This window comes from Rhinatrema bivittatum, chromosome 3, assembly GCF_901001135.1.
Source record: "Rhinatrema bivittatum chromosome 3, aRhiBiv1.1, whole genome shotgun sequence".
NCBI lineage: Eukaryota > Metazoa > Chordata > Amphibia > Gymnophiona > Rhinatrematidae > Rhinatrema > Rhinatrema bivittatum.
Window position 1 is genome coordinate 242,144,035 of NC_042617.1, and position 25,148 is coordinate 242,169,182.

Sequence of the window (25,148 nt, forward strand, 5' to 3'; positions counted from 1 at the left end):
CACCCGATGCTCTCCACTTCCGGGCCGTGGGAAGAAGAGAGCACGCCGGTGCTCTCTTCTTCCCGCGGCCCGGAAGAGGAAGTGGAGAGCATCGGGTGCCTGCGCGGCACCCGATGACTCCAGCGCTGGCACCCGTCTGACACCCGATGACTCCCGCGCAGGCACCCGGATGACTCCAGTCGGCGTGCTCTCTTCTCCTCCCCCCCGCGGCCCGGAAGAGGAAGTGGTGAGCATCGGGTGCCTGCGCGGAAGAAGAGACCACGCTAGTGTGGTCTCTTCTTCCCGCGCAGGCACCCGATGCTCTCCACTTCCTCTTCCGGGCCGCGGGGGGGGGGGGGGGGAGAAGAGAGCACGCCGGTGCCGCTGACTCCAGCTGTCCTGCCGCGTTCCGCCCGGGCTGACAGCATTTTAAGCCCGGGCGGCGGAGGACCGGGGAGCAGCTGGGTCAGCGGGGAACCGCGAAGTATGGCGACACTTGTCTGCGAGCCAGATGCAGCCCTCAAAAGAGCCATATCTGGCTCGCGAGCCAGGGGTTCCCGACCCCTGCCCTACAGCCTTTGTAACCCTGTGAGAAAGGGAAAAGTCCTAGCTGGATCCTTAACTCCCTCCAAAATGGGGGTCATCCTCTTCCGGTGGAAGCTCAGTTTCCCTTTGATAGTCCTTAATCTCCTAACTCCACCAGGGCCTGGTCAATTAAAGCTAGGAGTTCTTTCCACTTACTATGTTGATGAAATCTCCTAGACCACCTGACATGTCATCTTCTGGTACAAGACCTTCCAAGGAATCCTCGCCCAGATGTTTCTTCTCTTCTTAGGCTGGGCTGGCACCATTGGACCAGGAGCAAAGGAAAAACTACCTGAATCCGGCTTTCTCCCCTTGGCTGCCCGCTTAAATAAGCTTGATACATCAGAAAACCAAGCTCGGGGGAAAAGGCTCCTCAGCTGAAATCTCCATGTCTTCCATAGCCCCAAAATCTGTACTACTACCAGGGGCTGCTAACACATGCTGTACCATCAGGGATAATGATGGAAGCTCCTTAGGTGCCTTGGCGTTCCTCCCCATAGATGTGAACAGAATCCAGCCCAGCCTCTTCAAAAATAAAGCAGTTGCTCACCATCAGATAAGATTACTGCAGGGGAATGCTTGCCTGCCACCTAGATCTCCCCATAGGGTCCCCAGAGACCCCCTTGCCATCCCCTATACAAGTACAGCAGAGATCCAAAGTCCCTCGCCATCATGGCAATCCCAGCAAGTGGGACATTCATTCCTGCATTCTGCAATAGCAGCCATCTTGCCTGCACTACATCCTATAGAAGGCTGCAGAAGCAATAAGGAAATGAGGTCTCACCCAGAGAAATGCTAAAAAGGGCTGCCTGCACTGATCCCAACGCAAAGAGTTCTTCCTGCGTGCCAAATCTGGTTGATTCTGTCTATTTTTGGAAAATTGTGCCTACAATCTTTTTCTCATCTATTATTCTTTACAATATATGGAATATTGGAAAGAACTATTTAAAAATGATTTTGATGTACCAAGGTGACCTCTACTAGTTTGTTCCCTAACAGTACAGTATCAGATAACTGACTACCAGGGAACTTATGCCACTACATGCAGGTTAGAACACGATCATACTCTGCAAAATTGGAAGAAATTCCTTGCACTATAGTTATTTTCTACTTTTGAGGCGTATAAAAATATTTTATTTACCCATGCAATGTCATATTAGCACTCAAGAAAGCTAAGGGCAAGTTATATGCACTGGAAGAAGCAGCTTTAATCTGCCTAGGACTATCACAAAACTAAACATTCAAGTTCCCTCATCTATCCCCTCTGCGCCAGAGACTACAACGGTTCTTTCACCATAAATTTGGTACGCTTGCACAACCCTCTGGAAACCCAACCAGCAGCGTCTGCAAATATCACAGCAAACTGCAGAACCTCAAATGGGTGTTAAATTCCAGAATCACCACAATAAAGAGCATCCTTGAAGTGTATTATTATTAGAAGAAGTTTCTTCGAACAGACGATATCACTAATTTAAAGAAATTATCCGTCACCAGACTAGTTTCTTTAATTCTGCAAAAATACAGGTAGCTCATTTAAAAAGGCAATTAGAAAGCCTCAGGCAACTTAACAAAAGATGGAAAATCAAAATGAGCTGCTCAGATTAGATATTTTCAAGTAGGAGGGAGTGGGGTATTAATTCCATTAAAAGAAAACACAACAACATTATACACTTGTGCAGCAAGGAAACAAATTAAAAGGGAGCAAATACAAAAATGCAATTCTTGAGAACTAAGCTAACATGTTGATGCAAACTATATAAAAGCTTCTATTAAAGTTCTCCTGCTGGTTTCTTAAATATATGTTCCAAATAGATTCTTTACCCAGTCCTGTAGTTCTTAGAAGCTGAGACTTGTATCTTAATTAAGCAACACCTAATTTCTAAGATGGAGAATTCACTCACTAGTTCCTCCTTACTGCTCTAAGCCTTAAAATATTCTAAAGACTGAACATACTATGTAAGACAAAAGCCATTTAACTGAAAAAGAAAGAATGCCAAAGGTCCAAGCATGACCTTTCTTACATAAAGGAGAATATTTAAACTCCCCCAGTTTAGGCTATTCCCTTATTTGTGAAATTCTAAATGCATTGATGCAATTTACACATTTCTAGCAGTCCGTATTAAAAAAATATGATTGAATCAAGGAGAAGTTGCTACAAAACTGAGCCTGTAGCAAGTAGACGTCTTTCAGAGACTGAAGAAAAAAAATTAGCTTTTTGATTAGTCCATTTTTAAAAATGAATCCAGGTAAATACTAAGTAATTATTATGGATTGTGAACAACTCAACGGATGAGAGTTCACTATTGATAATACAGCCTGCTAATCAGTATTTTCTAGTATTGGAGAATATAACTTTTTTTTTTTTTTTTTAGTATCAGTTTCCTTCTGCTCCTTTGGGCTTCCAATTCAAATAGAACTAGCCTCTAGTGAGCAATGATACCATAAGCCTTCATATGCAAAAATAGATTTTCTCTCCCCCTTCTATTTAACTCTGACATAGCAGCAACAGTACTCAGCCAAGGGCCACAGAACAAGCTTCCCTTCAGAAACCAGATATGTACCCCATGTTACAAATACTAGGTACTCGATTAACTCATTCTAATTGCCTGTCTATATGATTGTTGTTATTCATTTGTTGTATTATTATGCCTTATTTGTTGGATTATAATCCCTTATTTTAAATCATTTTTTCCAAGTTCACTCTCCTGTTCTATGTAAGACTCATATGTTTAGTCATCCTAATGTTAAATGTAAACCGAGGTGATTGGTAACATTGTATGTATAAATAAATAAATAAATAAATAAATGTATGTATGTATGTATGTATGTCTTGTGGCATCATTGTGCAATGGCTGAGACATTCTAGGGGCTGTAAACAATGCACACATCTTTAGCTCCAGCAAGCACCAGGAACCTAAGCTGAACTCAGGTATCAAAACAATCTCCTGCACAGTAATCATATAGCCAGACCAAGAAATTCTGTTTTAAAATACCATTTTTTTAAATTACGTCTATTTTGCAAACTAGACATGGAATTTTTTTTTTTTTTTGCTTTGACCCTAACAAACAGAAGTTTCTTGTACTTTCTAATTCTCTGCTAGACTTTTTCTTGTCTGGCACAGAGGATACAGCACAACCTACTAGCTCAGAAGATCAATGCCAATCTTAGATACCATAGTACATTTCAATGGCCATGTAACAAAATATAAAAAAGTAATGAATAGCAAATCAAGAAATGCTTACCTGGTTCCAATTTAATTACTTTAATTGCTGCTAGTTCACCAGTGTTGACATTACGGGCCTAAAGAAGAAAAAGCATGACAGTAAAACATTACCATCAATAATATGAGGTCAGATTTCACTTAATTCACATCCCAGTAAAATCATATTACATCATGAATTTTGCAAATATTACCACTTTACTTTCTCAATGATCATAATGCAAAAATAAGATCCACAGATTCAAATTTGCTTTATTATATTAGTAGTATTTATAAAGGCACACTCTATGTACCTTCAACAAAATCCTCGCATCATAAACGTGCCATATCTACAGCAGGCCCCATTCAATGGAATGCGCTCCCACCAGACATTCGGCTTGAGTTCTGCCACTCTTCATTCAAAAAAAAACTTAAAACCTGGCTCTTTAGCCAAGCTTTTCCAGGACCATGATCATCATTTTTTCCCCTCCAACCAGCAAGAACATATCTTCTTCACAAACCCCCATTTTCCATACCACTACCTACTTCGGTATCTAAACTCTTGCTGCAGGACACTTGAGACTTTCTCACTTATACGTTATAATTTTTATGCTCAATAAGACCTGTCAACTTAATTGTTTAAGTCTTTTTTTTTTTCTCCTTTATCTTTTGGTCATCAATGTTACAACGTTATTGTTAAATTTTGAACTTATGTACTCTGTTCCAAGTTTCATAACCTTGTTCTATGTAATGCCTTTTGGCAATTTTCATGTTCTGTTTCAATGTAAACCGATGTGATCTTTATTTCATATAGGAACACCGGTATATAAAAATCTAAAAATAAATAAATAAATAGTAGTCATCGGTTGGTTAGAGCATTTGACTATGAATCATAAGTTCTGGAGACCGTATCTTCAAAAAGACAAAGACAAGATGGAGGCGGTACAGAGAAGGGCGACCAGGAAGGTGGAGGATCTTCATCGAATGACGTACGAGGAGAGATTGAAGGATCTAAATATGTACACCCTGGAGGAAAGGAGGAGCAGAGGCGATATGATACAGACTTTCAGATACTTGAAAGGTGTTAATGATCCAAAGACAACGACAAACCTTTTCCGTAGGAAAAAAATCAGCAGAACCAGGGGTCACGATTTGAAGCTACAGGGAGGAAGATTCAGAACCAATGTCAGGAAGTATTTCTTCACGGAGAGGGTGGTGGATGCCTGGAATGCCCTTCCGGAGGATGTGGTGAAGACCAGAACTGTGAAGGACTTCAAAGGGGCGTGGGATAAACACTGTGGATCCATAAAGTCAAGAGGCCGCCAATGAAGAGTGGGTGACTCGCCAGAATGGTGGCTACTGCCTGGAGACAATACCCTTATTAAATAAACATACACATGCTTACTGTGACTCCAACATCGCTCTAAGCTTCAACAGGAAGAGGAAATGTGGAAAAAAGAATTCACACTCACAAAGAGGGGAGTAGCTGGCTTGTTACGGCGGTTACTACCCCAAACCAAATGTGCCTGATACTTCACTTTCGATGCATATCCAGCATAGCTCCCTGCTTCAACGGCAGGGGAGAAGAAAAACAACCGATAAGGGCTGTACAACATAGTCTGGGTAAAACAAATACCCTGTTTCCCCGAAAATAAGACCTCCCCCGAAAGTAAGACCTAGCAAAGTTTTTATTTGGGAGCATGCCCGTCGCACAGAACACCAGAGCATGCAGCTGTGATTTTTTTACCCTGCAGGATTCACAGTTAGTTGTCATCACAAACCAGCACAACCAGACAACTATTCAGAATATAATAAATGTTCATTTTTTTGTTCAACAATATATGTGAATTCTTCTTCATGGAAAATTAAGACATCCCCTGAAAATAAGGCCTAGTGCATCTTTGGTAGCAAAAATTAATATAAGACACTGTCTTATTTTCGGGGAAACATGGTAAGCATTGGTGTAGCTTGCTTATTACGGCGGCTACTACCCCTAACTAATCAAGCTAGATATTTCACTTGGATGCAGCTCCATCACTGCTCTCTACATTAAAGGTGGGGGTGGAAGGGAAATAGAACCAAGTGCTAAGAGAAACAGATAAGTATGAGAGAAAAAATGTGTGAAGCTTGCTGGGCAGACTGGATGGGCCATTTGGTCTTCTTCTGCCGTCATTTCTATGTTTCTATAAGTAGTCTGATATGAGCTTAATATGCCCCTCTGCCATTAACTCTTTGCAACCTTGGATAATATAGGAAGGCAACACCTAACAGTTCAGTAATAAAACAGCATTTATTTTTTCTTGTGTTTCTGCTATTCAAGTGAAGAGGGCACCGTGTAAAATGTTAACAAGCAAAAGTAACCTAACATAGTATTGCTGGCAGAAAGACCAAATGGTCCACAGTCAGTCTCCCAGCAAGGTACCCATGGAAGCAACTAGGTTAACCACATGCCTTATATTAAGACTAGTATACTTACAAGCAAGACCAAGCAACTGTCAACCCATAAAATTATTCCAACATTTTTTTATGTGGTTAACAGCCTTCTTGATAATTCGACAATACTGTTTTAACATTCTTTGCTTTTGGACAGCCATACAAGCTTTGTCCCCAATATCAGCATATTAGTACCTGAGACTGTAAAAGTTGGGACCCAGAGTTGGCTGTTTTCAGAATCCAATACCCTTTTTTCCCTGACCCACCATCAAAGCGGAAAGCAATGTTGCAGTTATATCTGAATCAAGGCTAATTGGTTAAGGGTAGTAATCCCCCCATGCCTTCTGGTTAAGCTGCCTTTGTGCACAGGTTACCCTCATGCACCCTTTTCTTCATTATCATTCTCAAGCCTTTAGGGATCCACAGTGTGTATCCCATGCCTTTTCAATTTGTTTACTGTTTTCATCCGCATCACTTCCTCTGGAAGGGCATTCCAGACATCCATCACCCTCTCCATGAAAAAATATTTCCTTATGTTGATTCTAAGTCTTCCCCCTGGTATTTTCATTTCTTGACCCTAGTTCTGTTTCCTTTCCAATAAAAAAGGTTCAATAGGTATCTGAATGTCTGTATCATATCCCCACCTGCACCATCTTCTCTCTTCCAGGTATACAAATTCAGATCCTTCAGCCTCTAATTATAAGTCTTCCAATACAGACCCCACACCCTTTTGGTCACCCATTGGACCACCTCCATCCTGACTATTCTTTTTGAGATACAGACACCAGTACTGAATACAGGACTCCAGGTGAGGCCTCACCTAGGACTATGCAGTCCAGCATCCTTCTAGCTTTAGCAATCGCCTTGTCACGTTGCTTTGCTGCATTCAGATCTCCAGACACTATTACCCCAAGGTCCCTCTCTTGGTCTGTGCCCAGCAGTCTTTTGCCCCCATTGTATACAGCTCTTCTGGGTTAATGTACCCCAGATGCATGACTCTGGACTTCTTGGCTTTGGAATTCCAGCGCCAAGTCTTCAATCATTCTTAAATCACTTTTTCATTCTCTCTACTCCCTCACAGATCTCCACTCTGTTGCAGATCTTAGTATCTGCAAAAAGACAAACTTTACCTTCTACCCCTTCTGCAATGTAGCTGATGAAGATATTCAACAGAATCGGTCCCAATACTGATCCTGAGGCAATCTCCATAACACCATTCTCTCAGAGTAAGTTCCATTTACCATTTCATGCTGTCTCCTGTCTATCAACCAGTTTGTGATCCACTTCAATATCTTAGTGCTCACTCCCAAGATTCTCATTTTATTTATGAGCCTCCTGTGTGGGACTGTATCAAAAGCTTTGCTGAAATCCAAGTAAATCACAGTGAGCACTCTTCCTTGATCCAGTTCTCATCACCCAAACAAAAAAGTCATTCAGATTTGTCTGACAGGACCTACCCCCTAGTGAATCCATGTTGTCTTGGGTCCAGCAACCCATTAGATTCAAGGTAGTTCACTATCCTTTCCTTCAGCAGTCTCTCTATTAATTTTCTTAACACTGAGGTGAGGACGACTAGCGTATAGTTTCCAGCTTCAACTCTGCTACTGTTTTTATGAAATGGGACTACAAATGCTCTTCTCTACTCCTGTGGCACCACTCCCATTTCCAGGGATCTACTGAACAAGTCATTAAGCGAACCCCACCAGCACATCTCAGTTCCTTTAGTATCCTGGGATGCACACAATCCAGCCCTATGGCCTTGTCCACTTTCAGTTTTCCTAGTTCTTCCCATGTATTATCTTCTGTAAATGGGGTTGTGTCTACCCCTCTCCCATCCATGCTCTTGTGAACCAGCAACAGTCTTTCTCTGGGTGTTCTTTAATGAACACAGAACTGAAGTATATGTTTAATATTTCTGCTATTTCTTTGTCTTTCTCCACACATTGCTTCTTATCACCTTTCAATTTTACTATACCATCTGTCTGACAGGGTAGGTCCTGTCAGACAAATCTGAATGACTTTTTTGTTTGGGTGATGAGAACTGGATCAAGAAAGAGTGCTCACTGTGATTTACTTGGATTTCAGCAAAGCTTTTGATACAGTCCCACACATCTTGGGCCTTCCTCTGATATATCTGAAAAATGTTTTTTCGCCTCGCTTAACCTCTTTGGCAATTCCTTCTTCCACTTGACCTTTTGGTTTCCCGATTTCTCTCATCCTCTTTAGCTCCACCTGCTATTTTTCCCTGTGTTTCTTTTGTTTGAGATCCTTTGTACTTCTTGAATGCTGTTCTTTTTGCTTTTATTGTTTCAGCCACCTCCTATGAGAACCAGATCAGTTTTTTTTATCCTCTTACTTTTTGAACAGATGTGTTGCCTTTGTAATAGCTCATTTTAATTTGGTCCACTGTTGTTCCACCACCCCCATTTCCTCCCAGTCTTCTATTTCTTCCCTCTAGATATTTCCCTAATTTGACAAAATATCTATTTTTGAAGTTCAAAGCTTGGATCTGCATGTGACTTCTCTTTCCTAGCTATGATATCAAACTATACGATCAGATGATCACTGGTGTTCAGGTGAGCCCCTACCTGGATTTTGAACACATTATCCCCATTTGTGTATACTAGGTCAAGCGTCACTCTCTTCCTCAAGGGTTCCATTACCATTTGTTTGTCAATGTCCTTCAAGGGGCTTGTTGCATGTGCCAGCCATAGTCCTTCCCAATCCTCGCTCTGATGGATTCCAGAGCAGGAGGAAATTTTATTCTTAAAGATCTAGTTCAACTCTTGGGTATAATTACCCATCCTCTGGAAACCTCCTTGTGCATTGCTTCGATTTTCAGAGAGCCATTACCTGGCCGAATCTTAACTACTGAGCCAGTCCAACTCCTTACTGGTGCCCTCCATGTTGAACTGAACTTCTGGTCTTGGAAAAATCGATTCGCCCAGTAGTCCTAGGGCTACCTTGGCTTCAACATCATTCCCCCCAGTTTGACTGGGGGTCACTCCAGCTGGTGGAATGGAGTTCCACCTGCCACCAGACTGGTTTACAAAAAGTGGTGCCAGCCCCTACAATTCCTTTGGCTACCATCTCTTCAGGCATACCAGCTCCTTATGCAGATTTTAAAGATGTCTTCTCAAAGCAGAAGGCAGACATTCTACCACCTCTTCGAAGGTTTGATTGCCCTATTTAACTCTTGCCTGGGACTACGCCTCCGAGAGCAGACCTACCCACTGTCATTTCCAGGGACCAAAGCTATAACAGAGTACATCAGAGAAAACCTTGTAAAGGGTTCATTCAACCATCAATGTCCCCTGCCGGAGCAGGATTTTTCTTCATTACAAAGAAAAACAGAGCTCTAAGGCCGTGTATCGATTATCGTGGCTTAAACGCCATCACCCACAAAGACAAATATCCGTTGCCCTTGATCTCTCAGCTATTAGATCATTTACAAGGAGCCTCCATCTTTACCAAATTGGATCTGCGCGGAGCTTACAACTTGGTGCGTATTCGCCCCGAACATATCTGGAAAACAGCCCTCAACACCAGAGATGGGGCATTACGAATATCTGGTGATGACCATTGGCCTCTGTAATGCTCCAGCAGTATTTCAACGGATGATCATTGAAATTTTCGGAGATCTACTGTACGTCAAAATTGTAGTGTACCTTGATGACATCCTTGTCTTCTCCAAGGATTTAGCACCGATGTACACATGATCCTTCAACGTCTCCGCGAAAACCATCTTTTTGCAAAGCTGGACAAATGAGGGCCAAACTCTACGGTAATCGACAGAAAACGGATAAAACACTTACCGGAGTACCGTGGGGTAAATTGATTTTTAGCAAAGTGCCTGTCAGGAATCTCTACAGAGCTCCTTAACCGCGTGGCTACTGCTGCGCTGAAAAAAGAAGACTGAAGGGGGACCCCTGCTGGCTGCAGGGTTAGTGCCATGCTGGGCATGCCCAGTAGGGGCTAGTCAAAGTTCTGGAAACTTTGATAGAAGTGTTCCGTGACTGGGCTCCATCCTGTGATGTCACCCATATGCGTGAGGACTACCATCCTGCTTGCCCTGTGAGAACCCATTCTACTAATGCTGGCAACAAACAGTGGCTATTCCCTATTGATTAATAGCAGTTTATGGACTTCTCCTCCAGGAAATTATCCAATCCTTTTTAAAATCCAGCTACACAAACTGGCCTGATAGTGTATGCTCTGAATTTCTTACTTAGCATCCTCTTTTTGGCCAAGGAGGAATGTAGGCCATCCTTATAAATATATAAATTTATTTATTTATTTATTATTTATTAACTTTTATTTACCGACATTCGTGTAGCACATCATGCCGGTTTACAAAACTCAGGCGGGAAATACAATGAAACAATATAACAATATAACAATAACAAATTAAAAACAGAACCAAAAATCAGAATACAAAAAGAACCAAAGGAGCAATGATAACAGGGGGAGGAAGGGGGAGGGAGCGGTGGGGGAGGATAGGCAGGGGGCAGGGAGGGAGGGTAGGGGAAAAGGCATAGCTAGATGAAGTATAAAACAGAAACAAATATAAAATAAATAAAAGAGGGAGACTATGTACAGTTGAAGAATGTACAGGTACTATTAACTTAGGTAGTCCTACGGAAGTGTTGGAAACCGGCTACATTAATTAGGCGACAGTATTCACTAGGATATAGTTTATTTAAGGGGAAACTGGAGGTGCAAAAGAGAGAGGTGTACTCAGGGAGATGGTAGCAGCCAGGAGGTCCAAGGATCTAGGGATGGCTAGGGGGGCGGTCGGTCGGGCGAAAGGGGGGTAGGGGTAAGTGACAACCCCAAAGAGCTAAGAGAACCAAAGAGCTAAGAGAAACAGATAAGTATGAGAAAACAATGTGTGAAGCTTGCTGGGCAGACTGGTTGGACCGTTTGGTCTTCTTCTGCCGTCATTTCTATGTTTCCTTACAGTATAATCTTTTACTGCTCTACACTCGGCCCCAGCCACCAAACTAACCAAAACCACTTGCTTTACAGCATGTTTTGAGCCAGACATTGAAGTTACCTATATGGCAGCGCCTTTCCTTTCCCTTTCCATGAACAGGTAATACTTCTGAAAAGGTTGTGATTTTGCCACATGACTAATATTCTTCCCTAGATTATGGAAATATTTTTGTACTGCAAGAATACCATATCTAGCAAGGTCATTGGTCCCCAGATGGATGATAACATTGAAATCTGAGCGACCACTTTCTTCTGTAATTGCATTGACCATCTTTGTTGGCATTTCTACTGGCTAAGGATCTGTAAGGCATTTAACTATATAGTGTCCCTATCAAAATTACCCAAATTGGTTCCTCTGATTACTGAGTCTCCCAGGAGAAGCAGCTTCCTTTTATAACCTTTGATACTGTTTAAGGGTACACAAGGTGTCTACATTCCTTTCAGACATCATCTCATCTAACATTCTTGGAACTTCCTTATCTGATGAAGAAAAGATATTATGTAAGAGTAACTGTGGGGAGAGTGGGTGTCTTCATCACAGGCCTTATTCTGCCAAAACCACTGTAATTCATTTATTCCTGGGTTTCTGAATCCTGTTTGTCTGACTTCTCTGTGGGAGTGGGGATGGATATTCAGGATGCTGTGCAGTTGGGGAAATTGGGTGTAAGTCCCATGTCTTGTTATACCAGAGCCCACTGTAAACCATTTATTCTTGGGTTTTTTAATCCTCCGTGGGAGCTGGGGGGAGATATTTTGGATGCTACCAGGGAGGGGAGGATTTCTGAAACTTGAGCAATAACTCTTGCAGGTACCACACTTTTTAAATTAACAAACAGCCATTTAATACAGACTAGCAATATCAATACTTGGAGAAACAGAGAGAGATTTCAAAGCATGCAACACAGAAATGCAGAATAAATAGCAGCAAGAAAGCAATCTATATTAGGGCTAACTTTAAATTATTCAACTTAACTGGCCACAAGGACAGGTAGCAGTGTATGTCTCCTTGCAATTCTGACTAGGTAAATTTATACGTTTCCATGATTTTTCCCAGTACTGAAATGAGGCTCACTAGTCTATAGTTTCCCAGATCACCGCTGGAGCCCTTTTCCAATATCGGGGTTACATTGGTCACCTTCCAGTCTTCAAGTACAACACTTGATTGTAATGATAGTTACAAATTACTTTTAATAGATCTGAAATTTCATTTTTTTAATTTTCAGAACCCTGGTGTGTACACCATCTGGTCCAGGTGATTTGCTGCTCTTCAGTTTGTCAATCTGGCCTGCTACATCTTTCAGGTTTCATTGTGATTTGGTTCAGTTCATCCAAACTGTCAACCATGAAAAGTGTCTCCAGAACAGGTATCTCCCTAACTTCCTCATCAGTAAACACTAAGGCAAATAATTCATTTACAGGGGGATTTTAAATCCCCGACACGTACAAATCCAAGCAGATGCATGGCTGGGACAAGCGCATTTTCTAAATGACCTGGCCGAGCGCATATCTGCCGGTATGGGCAGAAGAGCCAGGGTGGGGCAGGACAGCAGCCATTAGGCCCTATCCTGGCAGCCAGCCAATGTGCGGAACTTACTACTGCTCCAAAGGAGTAGGTGAACAAAAAAATACAAGGGTAGATAGGTAGAGGGTTAGAGAAGTCCCTGTCCCCCCTGTCTGCTCCTTTATTGGGGCAGACAGGAAAGGAACTGGGGATGTCCTGAATGCCTTGCACTTTTCCAAAAAATCCCCCCCCCCCCCACGCGCTACCCGCGCACTCTGATATAAAATCGAGCCACGCTAACATGGATATGCACGTGTTTCTTTTAAAATTTACCCATTAGTCTTTCTGCAATGGGCTTATCTTCCCTAACTGCATCAGCAGCTTCATTTCATCGGGGAAAGTAAATGCTTTTTTGTCACAGGACTTATTCTTCCTGAACCCACCATAATCCATTTATTCCTGGATTTCCGACTCCTCCTGGATGATGCTCAATTGATGAGACAGGGTGAGTCACAGATTTTATTCTGCCAGAGCCCACTGGAATCCTTTTTCTTTGGAGGGGGGAGGGGTCTGAATCCTCTGTGGAAGTTGGAGATGATATTCTGGATGCCAAGAAGAAGGGGAAATTTTTTTGAAACAGACAATTCCTCTTGCAAATGAGTCAGCTTTTTAATTGCAGTCCCTTTTGAATTTCTCTCATTGGATATGTTGATTGAGTCTATTTAAATATAGGATGGGCTGCAAATCTCCCGTCTTCTTTGGGAAGAGAAAGTATTGGTTGAGAAGTCAAGACCTAGATGGCATCTTGTTGTAGAAGTTTCTGTATCTCTTGCTTTAACAGAGGGAGATAGAATAAGTGTGGGCAATATCGCTATGCGTGGGGTTTACAGTTTCAAAAAATTGAGAGAACTGTTCCGCACCATTTTCAAGACCCATCGATTCATCAATATTTGGTTCTATACTGTCAAATGATGACAGATTCTACTGCTCACCTGTGAATGGGTTTCGGGTTGAATAAAAAACTAGGCATCTGTTTAACTGGTTGCAGGTTTTGCTAACGTTTCCTTGTTTCAGCTATTTGAGACTGCTGCTGGTTTGACTGGTATCAAGGTAATTGATATTGGTGGTAGGATCTGTAAGATCTTCTTGGATAATACGGCCATTTACAAGAAATGAACAAGTATGCTGGTCAGAGAATGTGGATAGAGACTGTACTGTCACATTTTCTTATTTTACCTGAGACACTGTTTCTCTGAGTTTTTCACCAAAGATGTTCTCTCCCAAATAAGTAAGATCAGCCAGTTTTTCAAGGAAGTCTTCTCTTATGCTACTTGCCATGAGCCACGTCTTGTGGCAGGATCCTATGGATGCAGCAAACATGCATGCGGTAGTGCCAAAAGATGCATATACTAATCGTAGGTGGTATCTGATGCCTTCTTCTAGGTCGTAGCGTAACATGGGAGTTATCAGTTCACCTGACTCAGAACAAATAGGCTTTAAATTTTGAATGCACTTATAGATGTATTAATGCTAAATAATTCTCACTGTGAGCATAGTGGTCTGAAAAACCTTTTTGCCAAAGGTGTCTAGGATACCTGGAGGCATATTTGAATGCAAATGAGTCTTCTTTGCTTTTTTCATAGCAGAGTCTACTACAATAGAGTTGGGTGGGAGCTGGTCGACTTCGTATCTAGGGTACTTGGAATTTTAAGTCCAATTTTCTTGCAGCTGTTATTCCCATATAAGGTGCCTCCCAAATCTTCATAATTACTGTAACTAGGACTGCATGAGTTAAACGGTATTTCTATACCGATCCTTACAGAAGCCCGTAACTTGGTTTTATTAAACGACTTGTCATTGTCTCAGCACATTTCCTTAACAGTTAGAAACTCTTTTTACAAATAACATCTCTTAAAACACCTACGTCCACTTCTATTCTATCGGGATTTCCGCTCTGTCCTTCAATCTTTAATCTTCTCAGGACTTGACTACTGTAATGGCCTTTACTTGGGACTACCGGACTCGGCAATCAAGCCGTTACAACTAATACAAAACTCAGTTGCCTGTATCCTAACCGGTTCACCCACATTATACACTTTACATTGGCTGCCTATCAAATTTTGAATACAGTATAAAATCCTGACCATTGTACATTCACTATTACATAATCCGTCCTCAATCTGGCTTTGCACTACTCTTCGAATTTACAAACCAGAGACCATTTAAGGTCTCTGAACAAAAACCTATTAGATATTCCATCAGTACGCCTAGCATGTTTAAATATTACAAGAAACAGAGCATTCTCAGTAGCTGGCCCACAAATATGGAGCTCATTACCTACACCGCTTCGTCAAATTTCAAACCCAAAAGAATTCAAGAAATCATTAAATACCTAATCTTTTCTCAAAAGCATTTGCCATCCCAGATACAGATCTATTGTAACCTTAACACATCCATCATTTTTCATTTTGTCCTCTAAAGTAATGAGGAACTGATCTTTTTTTGTCTCTTATTTGTAAAGTTTAAAGTTAGTTATTTTAAAATTTTGTTTTATAACTTTAAATCTTTATTGTAATTCAAGATTGTATTTTTTCATTTTGTTTGCTTATGAACATTGTACACCGTTTTGATGAATATTTTGTTAGACGGTATATAAATAATTTTACATAAAATAAATAAGGCAGAAGGCTCGGCTGGAATGTCAAGAACCTTTACAATCCCCAAGACTTGTGACCTTGGGTCTGGATCTTTATATGTGTTGTTCTGCCTGAACACACATCTCTTCTGGTGGAGATGTGTGTTCAGGCAGCCCTGAAGGAGAATCTAATGGAATCCATGTAGAACTGTCTGGGACTCCCCTGGAATATCTTGGGAAAACCAGAAAGAACATGGAGACCTGTTGAGACTATCTTGTGAGGTCGCAATTTGGGGGGGGGGGGGTGCCTTCATTTAGAACATAAGATATGCCATACTGCGTCAGATAAAGGGTCCTTTCTGTTCCAAGTCAGAAGTACCTGACAAGTACCCAAACATTAGATAGATCACAAGCTACTATTGCTTATTAATTACCATCATAGCAGTTTATGGAGTCACCCTCTAGGAATTTAGCCAAACTTTTTTTAAACCCAGTTAACTGCTGGAAATGAATTCCAGAGCTTAACTATGTGCTGAATGAAAAAGAATTCAAATGAAGATGAGGTTGCCGGCATTACCCTTGAAGGTGACAAAGGTACTATGGGATAGGCCAGCAGGAACTTCAGTTGTTCCATTTGTGGAAGAATTGATGAGAAAAATTTCCATACTATGTTGGTAATTTGTTCCATGGCCTGCTGAGATTGCCAACCAGGAGTTAGTGGAGGAGCATCCTCCAAAACTAGTATAGGTTTGTGCTCCACTAGTGGGGGCTGGGAGTAGAGAATAGTGGACATGGTGTTTGAAGGCACAGACCTTGATATAATAAATGGGATATTGGCACTGTCGTTGTGACAGGGGGATGGAAGATGAAGTCGATGTTCATATGAGGCTGTATATATCTTTGAGTTGGTACAGCTGCTTTCAAAGTGTCCACAGCATATCTCGTTAGGCTGCACAGAAATTATTGGAAAATGTTTCCTGGATCCTTTAGATGTTGCTGATTGTGGAGAGGGTAGTGATAAGTTTAGCACCTCTTCGGAACTTGTTGCTTTCCTATTTTTATCACTATGTTCTGCATGCTTATATATCTTGCTTGTGTTTTGCTTCATAGTCTTTGGCATACTTTGCACTGTTGACATTGGTGATGTCCATGTGTCGAGAGCACCAGTGGTGTATGCTTCAAGCATCATTCAGATGCGTTGTGCTGCAGGTGCTCCATAGCAGAGCACATCTGCTTTTCCAATGCGCCATGCATTGAGCATTTTGGAGCGCCATGTGTCAAGCACTTCAACACAACTTGTCTTAGTCTGACATCATGGAATGACTCATATGTAAACTTCACCAACGCAATATTTTCCATAGCAGTTTCTACAGAGCAAGTCCAATGCTGTATCATTTTTGATTTTTTGACCTGAATGGGCACAGAGTGAGTCAAATGCACTGGGGAATTCCAGTGCTTACTCTTAGGTCTGTATTTTGAGACCTCAGCTCCTTGTCAAGTCGAAGTGACATTTAAGGATTTATTTTGACGGCTTGAGAGAAAGAGAAAAAACTCGTGATCTCTGGAGGCAGATATGCTCCCCATCCTGAACTTTAAGAGCTGATATTTTAGCAGCTCTGGATCTCTGTGCCCTCAAATGACATTCTGCCACAGTCCAGACAATTTTGCTGGTCATGGTCTGGGCCTAGGCAGAGTAGTTGTAGCTGTTTGTAATGGACATTATTTGTCCATGGGACAATATTTAAGCCTGCAGTTTTTCCTCTAGCCCAGATGTTCCCAAACCTATCCTAGGGGACTCCCAGCCAGTCAGGTTTTCAGGACATCCACAATGAATATGCATGACATATAATTTGCATTCTATGGAGGCAGTGCATGCTAATTTATCTAGGCCATCAGTGGTTAGCATGGAAACTGCTTTTTTTTTTGTCACTTAAGTGAGAAAATAGAGGACAAACATTTATATTTCTGAGAAGAGTCAGAAATAGCCATCCATGCAGAGCATAGCTAACAACCATCCATGCTCAGTACCAGCTCAAAGCTCTACTAGATTGGAGAGACAGATCCAAGCCTGATAACATCACCCACAGATTACAGCTAATTCAGCCTGCTTAACGACAGAAAAAGCAAATAGAATGATAGGAATTATTAGGAAAAGAATAGAAAATAGAACAGAATATCATAGACAGCTGAAGGGCAATAAGAACATGCCATACTGGGTCCATCAAGCCCAGCATTCTGTTTTCAACAGTGGCCAATCCAGGTTACAAGTACCTGGCAAGTACCCAAAAACTAAGTATATCCCACGCTACTGATGCTAGTAACAACAGTGGCTATTTCCTAAGTCAACTTGATTAATAGCAGGTAATAAACATCTCAAAACATGGCTGTTTCTAAAAGCTTTCCCACCTGACACTTAACATGCCCGAACGCCACCCACACCTCCTGACTGCTTCCCTGACTGACTGCACCCCTTCCTGACTGCTTCCCTGACTGCATCCCCATTCCCCTCGGACCAACCCACCCACCACCATCCCCCCCACCCCACTCCCCAACCCTACTCCCTTATCACCCACCTCCCACCCCACCCTGTGCCCACCCTCCTGCCTTTTATCATTCCTGAATCCTGTATATAACTACTATTTATGTTAAACTATTTATTCCACCTTCTCCTCCTCAATCTTTTAACCACTCTTTTTACTTAAGACATAACGAAATGCTTACCATGTTATCGTGTATATAGTTTCCATGTTATAATGTTAAATAGTTAATATACCATGTTATAATGTAAAATAGGGCGGACCAACCCCCCCCCCCTATTTCTCAGTTCCCTGTAAACCGATGTGATATTTCGATCGAATGTCGGTATATAAAAGAAAATAAATAAATAAATAATGGACTTCTCCTCCAAGAACTTATTCAAACCTTTTTTTAAACCCAGCTACACTAACTGCACTAAGCACATCCCCTGGCAACAAATTCCAGAGTTTAATTTTGCGTTGAGTGATAAAGAATTCTCAGATTAGTTTTAAATGTGCTACTTGCTAACTTCATGGAGTGCCCCCTAGTCCTTTTATTATCAGAGAGTAAATAACCGATTCACATTTACCCTTTCTAGACCTCTCGTGATCTTAAAGACCTCTATCATATATATCTCCCCCTCAGCTGTCTCTTTGCCAATTCTGAGAGGGAACTTCATATACCTCTGCAATTGGCAAGGAATATAGAAACAGAAGAGTAAAGTAAAACATAAGTAAAGAATCACAGATTTATTGGAACTAAAGTATGTAACAGATTTTATGGAAAAAAAAACCTTGTATATTGTCAATCACTTCATTTCTGCATTTTCAGTAAAGTTCTGTTGAACCAGCATTTATTATCCAGCATGATTACTACTGTACACGTTAAAGACTTTCACCAATGCTCAAGATCTTGGAGATCAATCCTGCCTCCCTTCCCCGACAAGGAATCTTGGGAACAGATGGAGTATAGGAGGTTTGGAAATCTTAAACTTGAAATTGGAAGTGGCCTGTGGACTCCTCAGTGAGGACCTCAGCCCAGGGGTTACATATTAACTAACATAGGGCCTAACTTACTAAGCTTTTCCTTCCATTCTATGTCCAGGGGGAAAAAAAGCTTACAGACTAATTTTAAAACAAACACGTGTGTGCACATACACGCTTGTATTGCCGTGCGAGCAAAGATAAGCCGGAATATTAATTTGTGCGTGCATATGTTTTAAAATATATCAATCACCCATAAGTATGCTCATAATTTTAAGAGTTAACTCAAGCACAGCTACTGTGCATGTCTTCCATAGGACTGTCAGCTTTTACATGCTTGCGTGAGGGACAACCCAGTTTTTTCAATTAGTCCACCAGTTTGCCCAGTTAATATCTAGGCTTTTCAGACCACTCTGATTTTTCATCCTGCATGCCTCCCAGTTGACCCAGACCCCTCACCTTGTCCTGTAAGCCCTAAAACCTGAGATCTACAAACTTGCTCATCTGGTGTAGCAGCAAAGTTATGCAGATAAGCCGACAAATGTGTGGTCTCCGGTTTTAAAATATGGAGTTACCTGCGAAACAATCAGCCCCACCCCGGAATGCCCATGCTTTGCCCCTTTTCCACCCTCTTATTATTGATGCACACACTAGTAAATAGTTTGTGGGGTTTTTTAAAATCCGCTTTGCTCGCACACAACCTACATACGCACATTTGTAGACATTTTTGAGCAAGCAATGCTTTTAAAATCTACCTCAGTGTATCAGGTTCAGAGTGTCCGATGCACTAAAGTGTTTTTTCCATTTTTTGCTCTGGGGAAATTGCTCAGTACTATGATCTGATCCATAGTGCAAAAGGATAAATTCAGTTTTTACAACTAAATGTAAAATTGTGATTGAAGAGCCAAGAAAAAAATGCACTAAAAACAAAATAGACAGAGGTCTATAAAATAATGAGTGAAACAGGTAAATGTGAATCAGTTGTTTACTCTTTCAAAAAGTATAAAGACCAAGGGACATTCAATGAAGGTACTAGATGATACATTTAAATCACATAGGAGAAAATATATATTTTTTTTTTACTTAATGCATAATTAAACTCTGGAATTTGTTGCCAAAGGAAGTGACGAAAGTAATGTAGCTGGGTTTTAAAAGATTTAGACAAGTTACTGGAATATAAGTCCATAAACCATTAAGACGGACTTGATGAAATCCACTGCTTATCCCTGTGATAAGCCACATGGAGTCTACTGACCTTCTGGGATCCTGCCAGGTACCTGTGACATGGATTGGCCACTGTTGGAAACAGGATACTGGGGCTTGATAGACCTTTGGTCTGACTCAGTATGGCAAATCTTTCCACCTCTGTTTATAATGATACAGTACTGCAAGGACATTGCTATAAATGGTAATGTCTGCCAATGAAGCACTGAAAGCCAGGGCTGTAATGTTTAGGAGGCTGATTTCATCGAAAATTGCTATGGACAGGACTGGAAAATTCTTATTTCTTATATTTAGAAAATTTTAAAAAATGAAAAATTATAACAAAGTTCTGATTGTTTGAGTATTCATTATAAACAGTGCAAATAATATCCACTGGCTCTAAATTATCTGCTGAACAACTGTGAAAGAACTATACAGAGACAAAGCTATCATAATTAAGTTCAAGTCAAACTGGTTTTTACTTTTCTATAACTAAGAAACAGCAGCCTTCGGGCACACATTTCATGAACTAGTGAAGAATACCACTAACATTCTCAAGGCCTGATGTACTATGAATAAAAATTTAGTTAGCAAGTTTGCTTACCATAAACAATGTTCTCTATAGATAGCAGGATAAATTATCCATGATATGTGGGAGACATCATTCAGGTGCACTGAACAGATGTTTCTCTCTCTGCTGTAGAACTTTTGCTCTACTGTGCATGAGTGGGAATTCCCACCCAGGTGTTGCCTCATGAGCCCCCCTCAGTCCATTTTAGAGCTATTTCTAGTTAGGTAATTGATTCTCCAGGGAGGCAGGTGGGTATTTAGCATGGCTAATTCATCCTGCTGCTACTGAGAACACTGCTTAGAATAAGCAAACTTGCTTTCTCAAATCAGCAAAGTTGAATTAGCCATGACATGTGAAGAGTCCCAAGCTGAGGGTTGCAATGAAGTATTTACTAAAAAAGCAACACGGACTCCATCATGGAACGTAAACTACTGGATGAACAGACTACACAAAACTGACCACATGTACCTTCACTCTCAGAGATTGTCCAGACAGTAATGAGAGACAAAGAATTGTACTAATGAAAGTGTTGCAGCTTTGCAGATATCTTCAAATGTAGGACTTGCAGAGAAGCTATTGATGCATCCATGGCTCTAACTTGATAAGCCTTGATGGAGTATGTAAATTAGAGGCCTGCTAACTTACAGCCGAGTGCTGCCGTATGCAGTCTACTACCCAATTGGACAATGTTTGTTTGGCTACTGCTATGCTCAATCTGTTAGGATCATAAGACGAATAGTTGCAAAGCCTAATAATGTGGCTGAGTTCATCTTTTGTAGTAAACCAAGATTCCTTTTACATTCCATGATACGAAGGGCTTTCTCACCTTCGTAAGCATGTGGCTTCAGAAAGAAGATAATACGATGGCTTGATTAATGTGAAAAGCTGTTACAAATTTTGGTAGAAATTTCAGGTATGTTTGGAACACCTTATATGGAAGAACTGCATATAAGGAAGAGAACAGATTAAAGGCTGAAGCTCACTGATGCTTCTGGCTGACGTGACTGCTGCAAAGAATATTACTTTCCCTGTTAGAAACCTGAGGAATGTGGATACCAATGGATTGATTGGTAGCTTCATCAGTTATGCCAGAACCACATTTAGATACCATGAAACAGGTAGCTTCACAATTGAAGGCCATAAGCCCTTCATGAATTTTAAAACTAACAGATGAATGGAAATTGGCTTATCCTTACTTTGAGCACAATAAGCTGCTATATCACTGAAATGTACTCTTCTAGATGAGATGCTAGGCCCTAAAGCAGAAAGTGAGGAAGTAGCTCAATAACTCTTTGGGTTTGTATGTGAATGAATCCAAATGTTTTGTTCTGACACCGTATGGAGAATCATTTCTATTTAAAACTGTAGGCTCTACAAGTTCAACGTTTTCTGGAAGACACTATTATGTCCTCAAACTCCTTTGTTAAGGATAATTTGGCAAAGATTGAATGCTAAACATCCAAGCTGTCAAGTTAAAGGAGGGAAGGTTCAGATGAAACAGATGACTTTTTTCTTGAGTAAAGGATGGATCTGATCTGAAAGAAATCAAAGTACTGATAGACAGATGTATTAGATATGTGAAACAAACTTGCCTGGGCCATGCTAGAGCTATGAGGATCAGATCAGTCCAGTCTTTGAGCACTTTTTGCACCATTCTGGCTATCAGTGGAAAAATGTACATGAGATCTACATTCCAATCCAGCAGAAAAGAATCCTTTGCAGATCCAAGTTCACTGGGAAGAATGAAGCAAGATCTTTCCAGTTTTGTTCTGATGCAGATTGTTCAGTATATAGGGACTTCTAGCAGTTGAAGTGTCTGTCAACTATTTACTGATGCACAGACCATTCATCTGGTCAAAAAACTGAGGCGATTGGCTAACAGATTCCTGGTAGGGAGATTACTTGCAGGATAGCCTGTTTGCATGCCCGTTCCCATATCCTTATTGCCTCCTGGCAGAGAACCTGTGCCTCGTTTGTTCACACAGAATATGAATACTTGGTTTTGGGTTTGAATGAGAATGCTCTTCCCTTAAAAGAAGTAAGTGAATGTTATAGTATAACTGATCATGCTCAAATCTAAGAGATTGATCTGAAGTTGTCTTCCTATGATGGCCACATTCCTTGAATTTGAAAAGACTTCATGGGGATCCCCTCAGTCCCGATGTGACTTATAAAATACAGAATCAGAGCCTTGATTCTTCCATTAAAAAATAAATTGTCTGGATTGTTTCTGGAGGACTTGAACCCAACTAACCTTGGCTCTAAAAGTTTAAGCTGGAAACACAGCAAAATATTCTGTTTAGTTAATAGCTATATTTTAATGAAGCCTCCATAAGTCTGTCAAGACAGACCATAAAATCAGATAGTGTTTTTGGAACAGAGATACATCTAAGACAAACCTAGGTCTTAGAATTCATGAGAGATATTTTTGTCCATATTTCCATCTTTCATTTAGGAACTTTAAATTTTAAGACAATACTTTTGGAATTGCTCCAAATGGGATGAGCCCATTCTTTTACAATTACATTCTCTAGTTTTTTGTTCTTGATATACCACCTTTCATCAACAAAGGCAGTTTTCATATTAAAAACTATTGTATAGATACAGAACTCAAAAAGGTATGAACATGAGATGTAATCAGTATATCCATCAAGGCATGCACATAATGAATAAATATACATCATGAAGATAAATACTAACCATCTCTCAAAAGTAAGTCAGCCAGTAAAATAACAAAACCAACATAAATGACCATGAAGCCCATATCAACAACCTGAAAGCAGAAAGAAAGATATCCTCTCTAACAATTAAAAGCTGGTCTTTAAAAAAACAAAAACAAAAACAGGTCTTTGAGAAGAGACGGCTGAGGGGGGATATGATAGAAGTGTTTAAAATCATGAGAAGTCTAGAACTGGTATATGTGAATTGTTTTTTTACTCTTTTGGATAATAGAAAGACTAGGGGGCACTCCATGAAGTTAGCATGTGGCACATTTAAAACTAATCGGAGAAAGTTCTTTTTTACTCCACGCACAATTAAACTCTGGAATTTGTTGCCAGAGGATGTGGTTAGTGCAGTTAGAATAGCTGTGTTTAAAAAAGGATTGGATAATTTCTTGGAGGAGAAGTCCATTACCTGCTATTAATTGACTTAGATAATAACCACCGCTATTACTAGCAACGGTAACATGGAATAAACTTAGTTTTTGGGTACTTGCCAGGTTCTTATGGCCTGGATTGGCCACTGTTGGAAACAGGATGCTGGGCTTGATGGACCCTTGGTCTGACCCAGTATGGCATGTTCTTATGTTCAGATTCAGAAGGCGGCTGGATAAATTGTAACCACACAAAAACATCTCTCTTGGATCCTCTTCCTGCCTGAGGTTAGTGGACAATGCACTCGCCATCTTCTCCAGAAATCAAGAGTAATTAAGGACCTTAGGAAAAGAGGTATGTTCAAGTAAGGCCATAGAGGCATCTCAAGGCATCCCTGTAGACTTTTCATTCTTCTATGACCCGGACGAAGAGAAAAAGAGTCAGAGGAGGGGATCTTTGGTGGTCTAATGGAAAGAGGACTGGTAGGAACTCCAACTTTTTTTTTTTTTTATTTAAAATTATTTATAACCCGCACTTTTAGAGGGGTAGGAGGTAAATGTTGAAGAGCGTGGGGGAAAGAGGAGCCCTGGGAACTTCCTAGCGTTGAAGGATAAAACTGTGATTCTTTGTTATGTATTTTGACTTTATATCCTCTGTTTCCCAAGAATGATTTGAACCAGGCAAGAGCAGAGCCTGTTATTCCGATGTTCGCTAGTTGATTTAGGAGAAGGGTGTGATTCACGGTATCAAAGGCGGCCGAAAGGTCGAGGAGTATCAGCAGGTAGGCGTGACCTTTATCGAGGCCCATGATGAGGTAATCTGTCAGAGATATGAGAAGTGATTCTGTACTTAAAGATTTCCAGAAGCCATATTGAGTAGGGAATAGTATATTGTGGTCTTCGAGGTATTCTGATAATCTGGTGTTGACTAATTTTTCCGTAATCTTAGCGATAAAAGGGAGGTTGGAGATTGGGTGGAAGTTGGAGGGATCTTTAGGATTAAGATTAGGTTTTTTTAATAGAGGTTTGATAGAAGCAAATTTCAGGTTGTCTGGATAAATTCCTTGGGCTAAGGAACAGTTGATAATGTCAGTCAAGGTTTTGGCGATGGTATCTAGTATTAGCAGCAGAAGTTTGGAGGGGATATGGTCGAATGGATGAGAGGAGGGTTTCATTCTCTTCAATACTAACATGGTCTCTGATGTTGCAATGGGTTCGAAGGCTTGTATAGCAATGTCTTTGCAGTGATGGTGATGCATTGCAGTGAGTCTGCATTGGCACAGGCACAATCTCTACCAATCTCTGTATTGTGCATTGGCACAATCTCTACCAATATGACTAACTTGCCTTTGATGGCACTAAGTCCAGAGATCCTTTGCACCATGAAATACAATGCAATCTGTGCCAAAGAGCTCCACATGGAGAGCTAAGGCATTCTCCTCCATGTCAAGT

General features: G+C 40.9%; 1 protein-coding gene across 2 annotated transcripts in view; it reads right to left on the reverse strand.

Annotated features, from left to right (window-relative positions):
• Window positions 1-25,148, reverse strand: part of MAP4K3 (mitogen-activated protein kinase kinase kinase kinase 3) — a 1,052,401-nt gene that overhangs the window by 914,630 nt on the left and 112,623 nt on the right. For both annotated transcript variants that reach the window (XM_029594354.1, XM_029594353.1), the window contains exon 2: window positions 3,808-3,865. In XM_029594354.1, coding sequence (XP_029450214.1) covers window positions 3,808-3,865 — 58 coding nt within the window. The remainder of the gene's footprint in view (window positions 1-3,807; window positions 3,866-25,148) is intronic.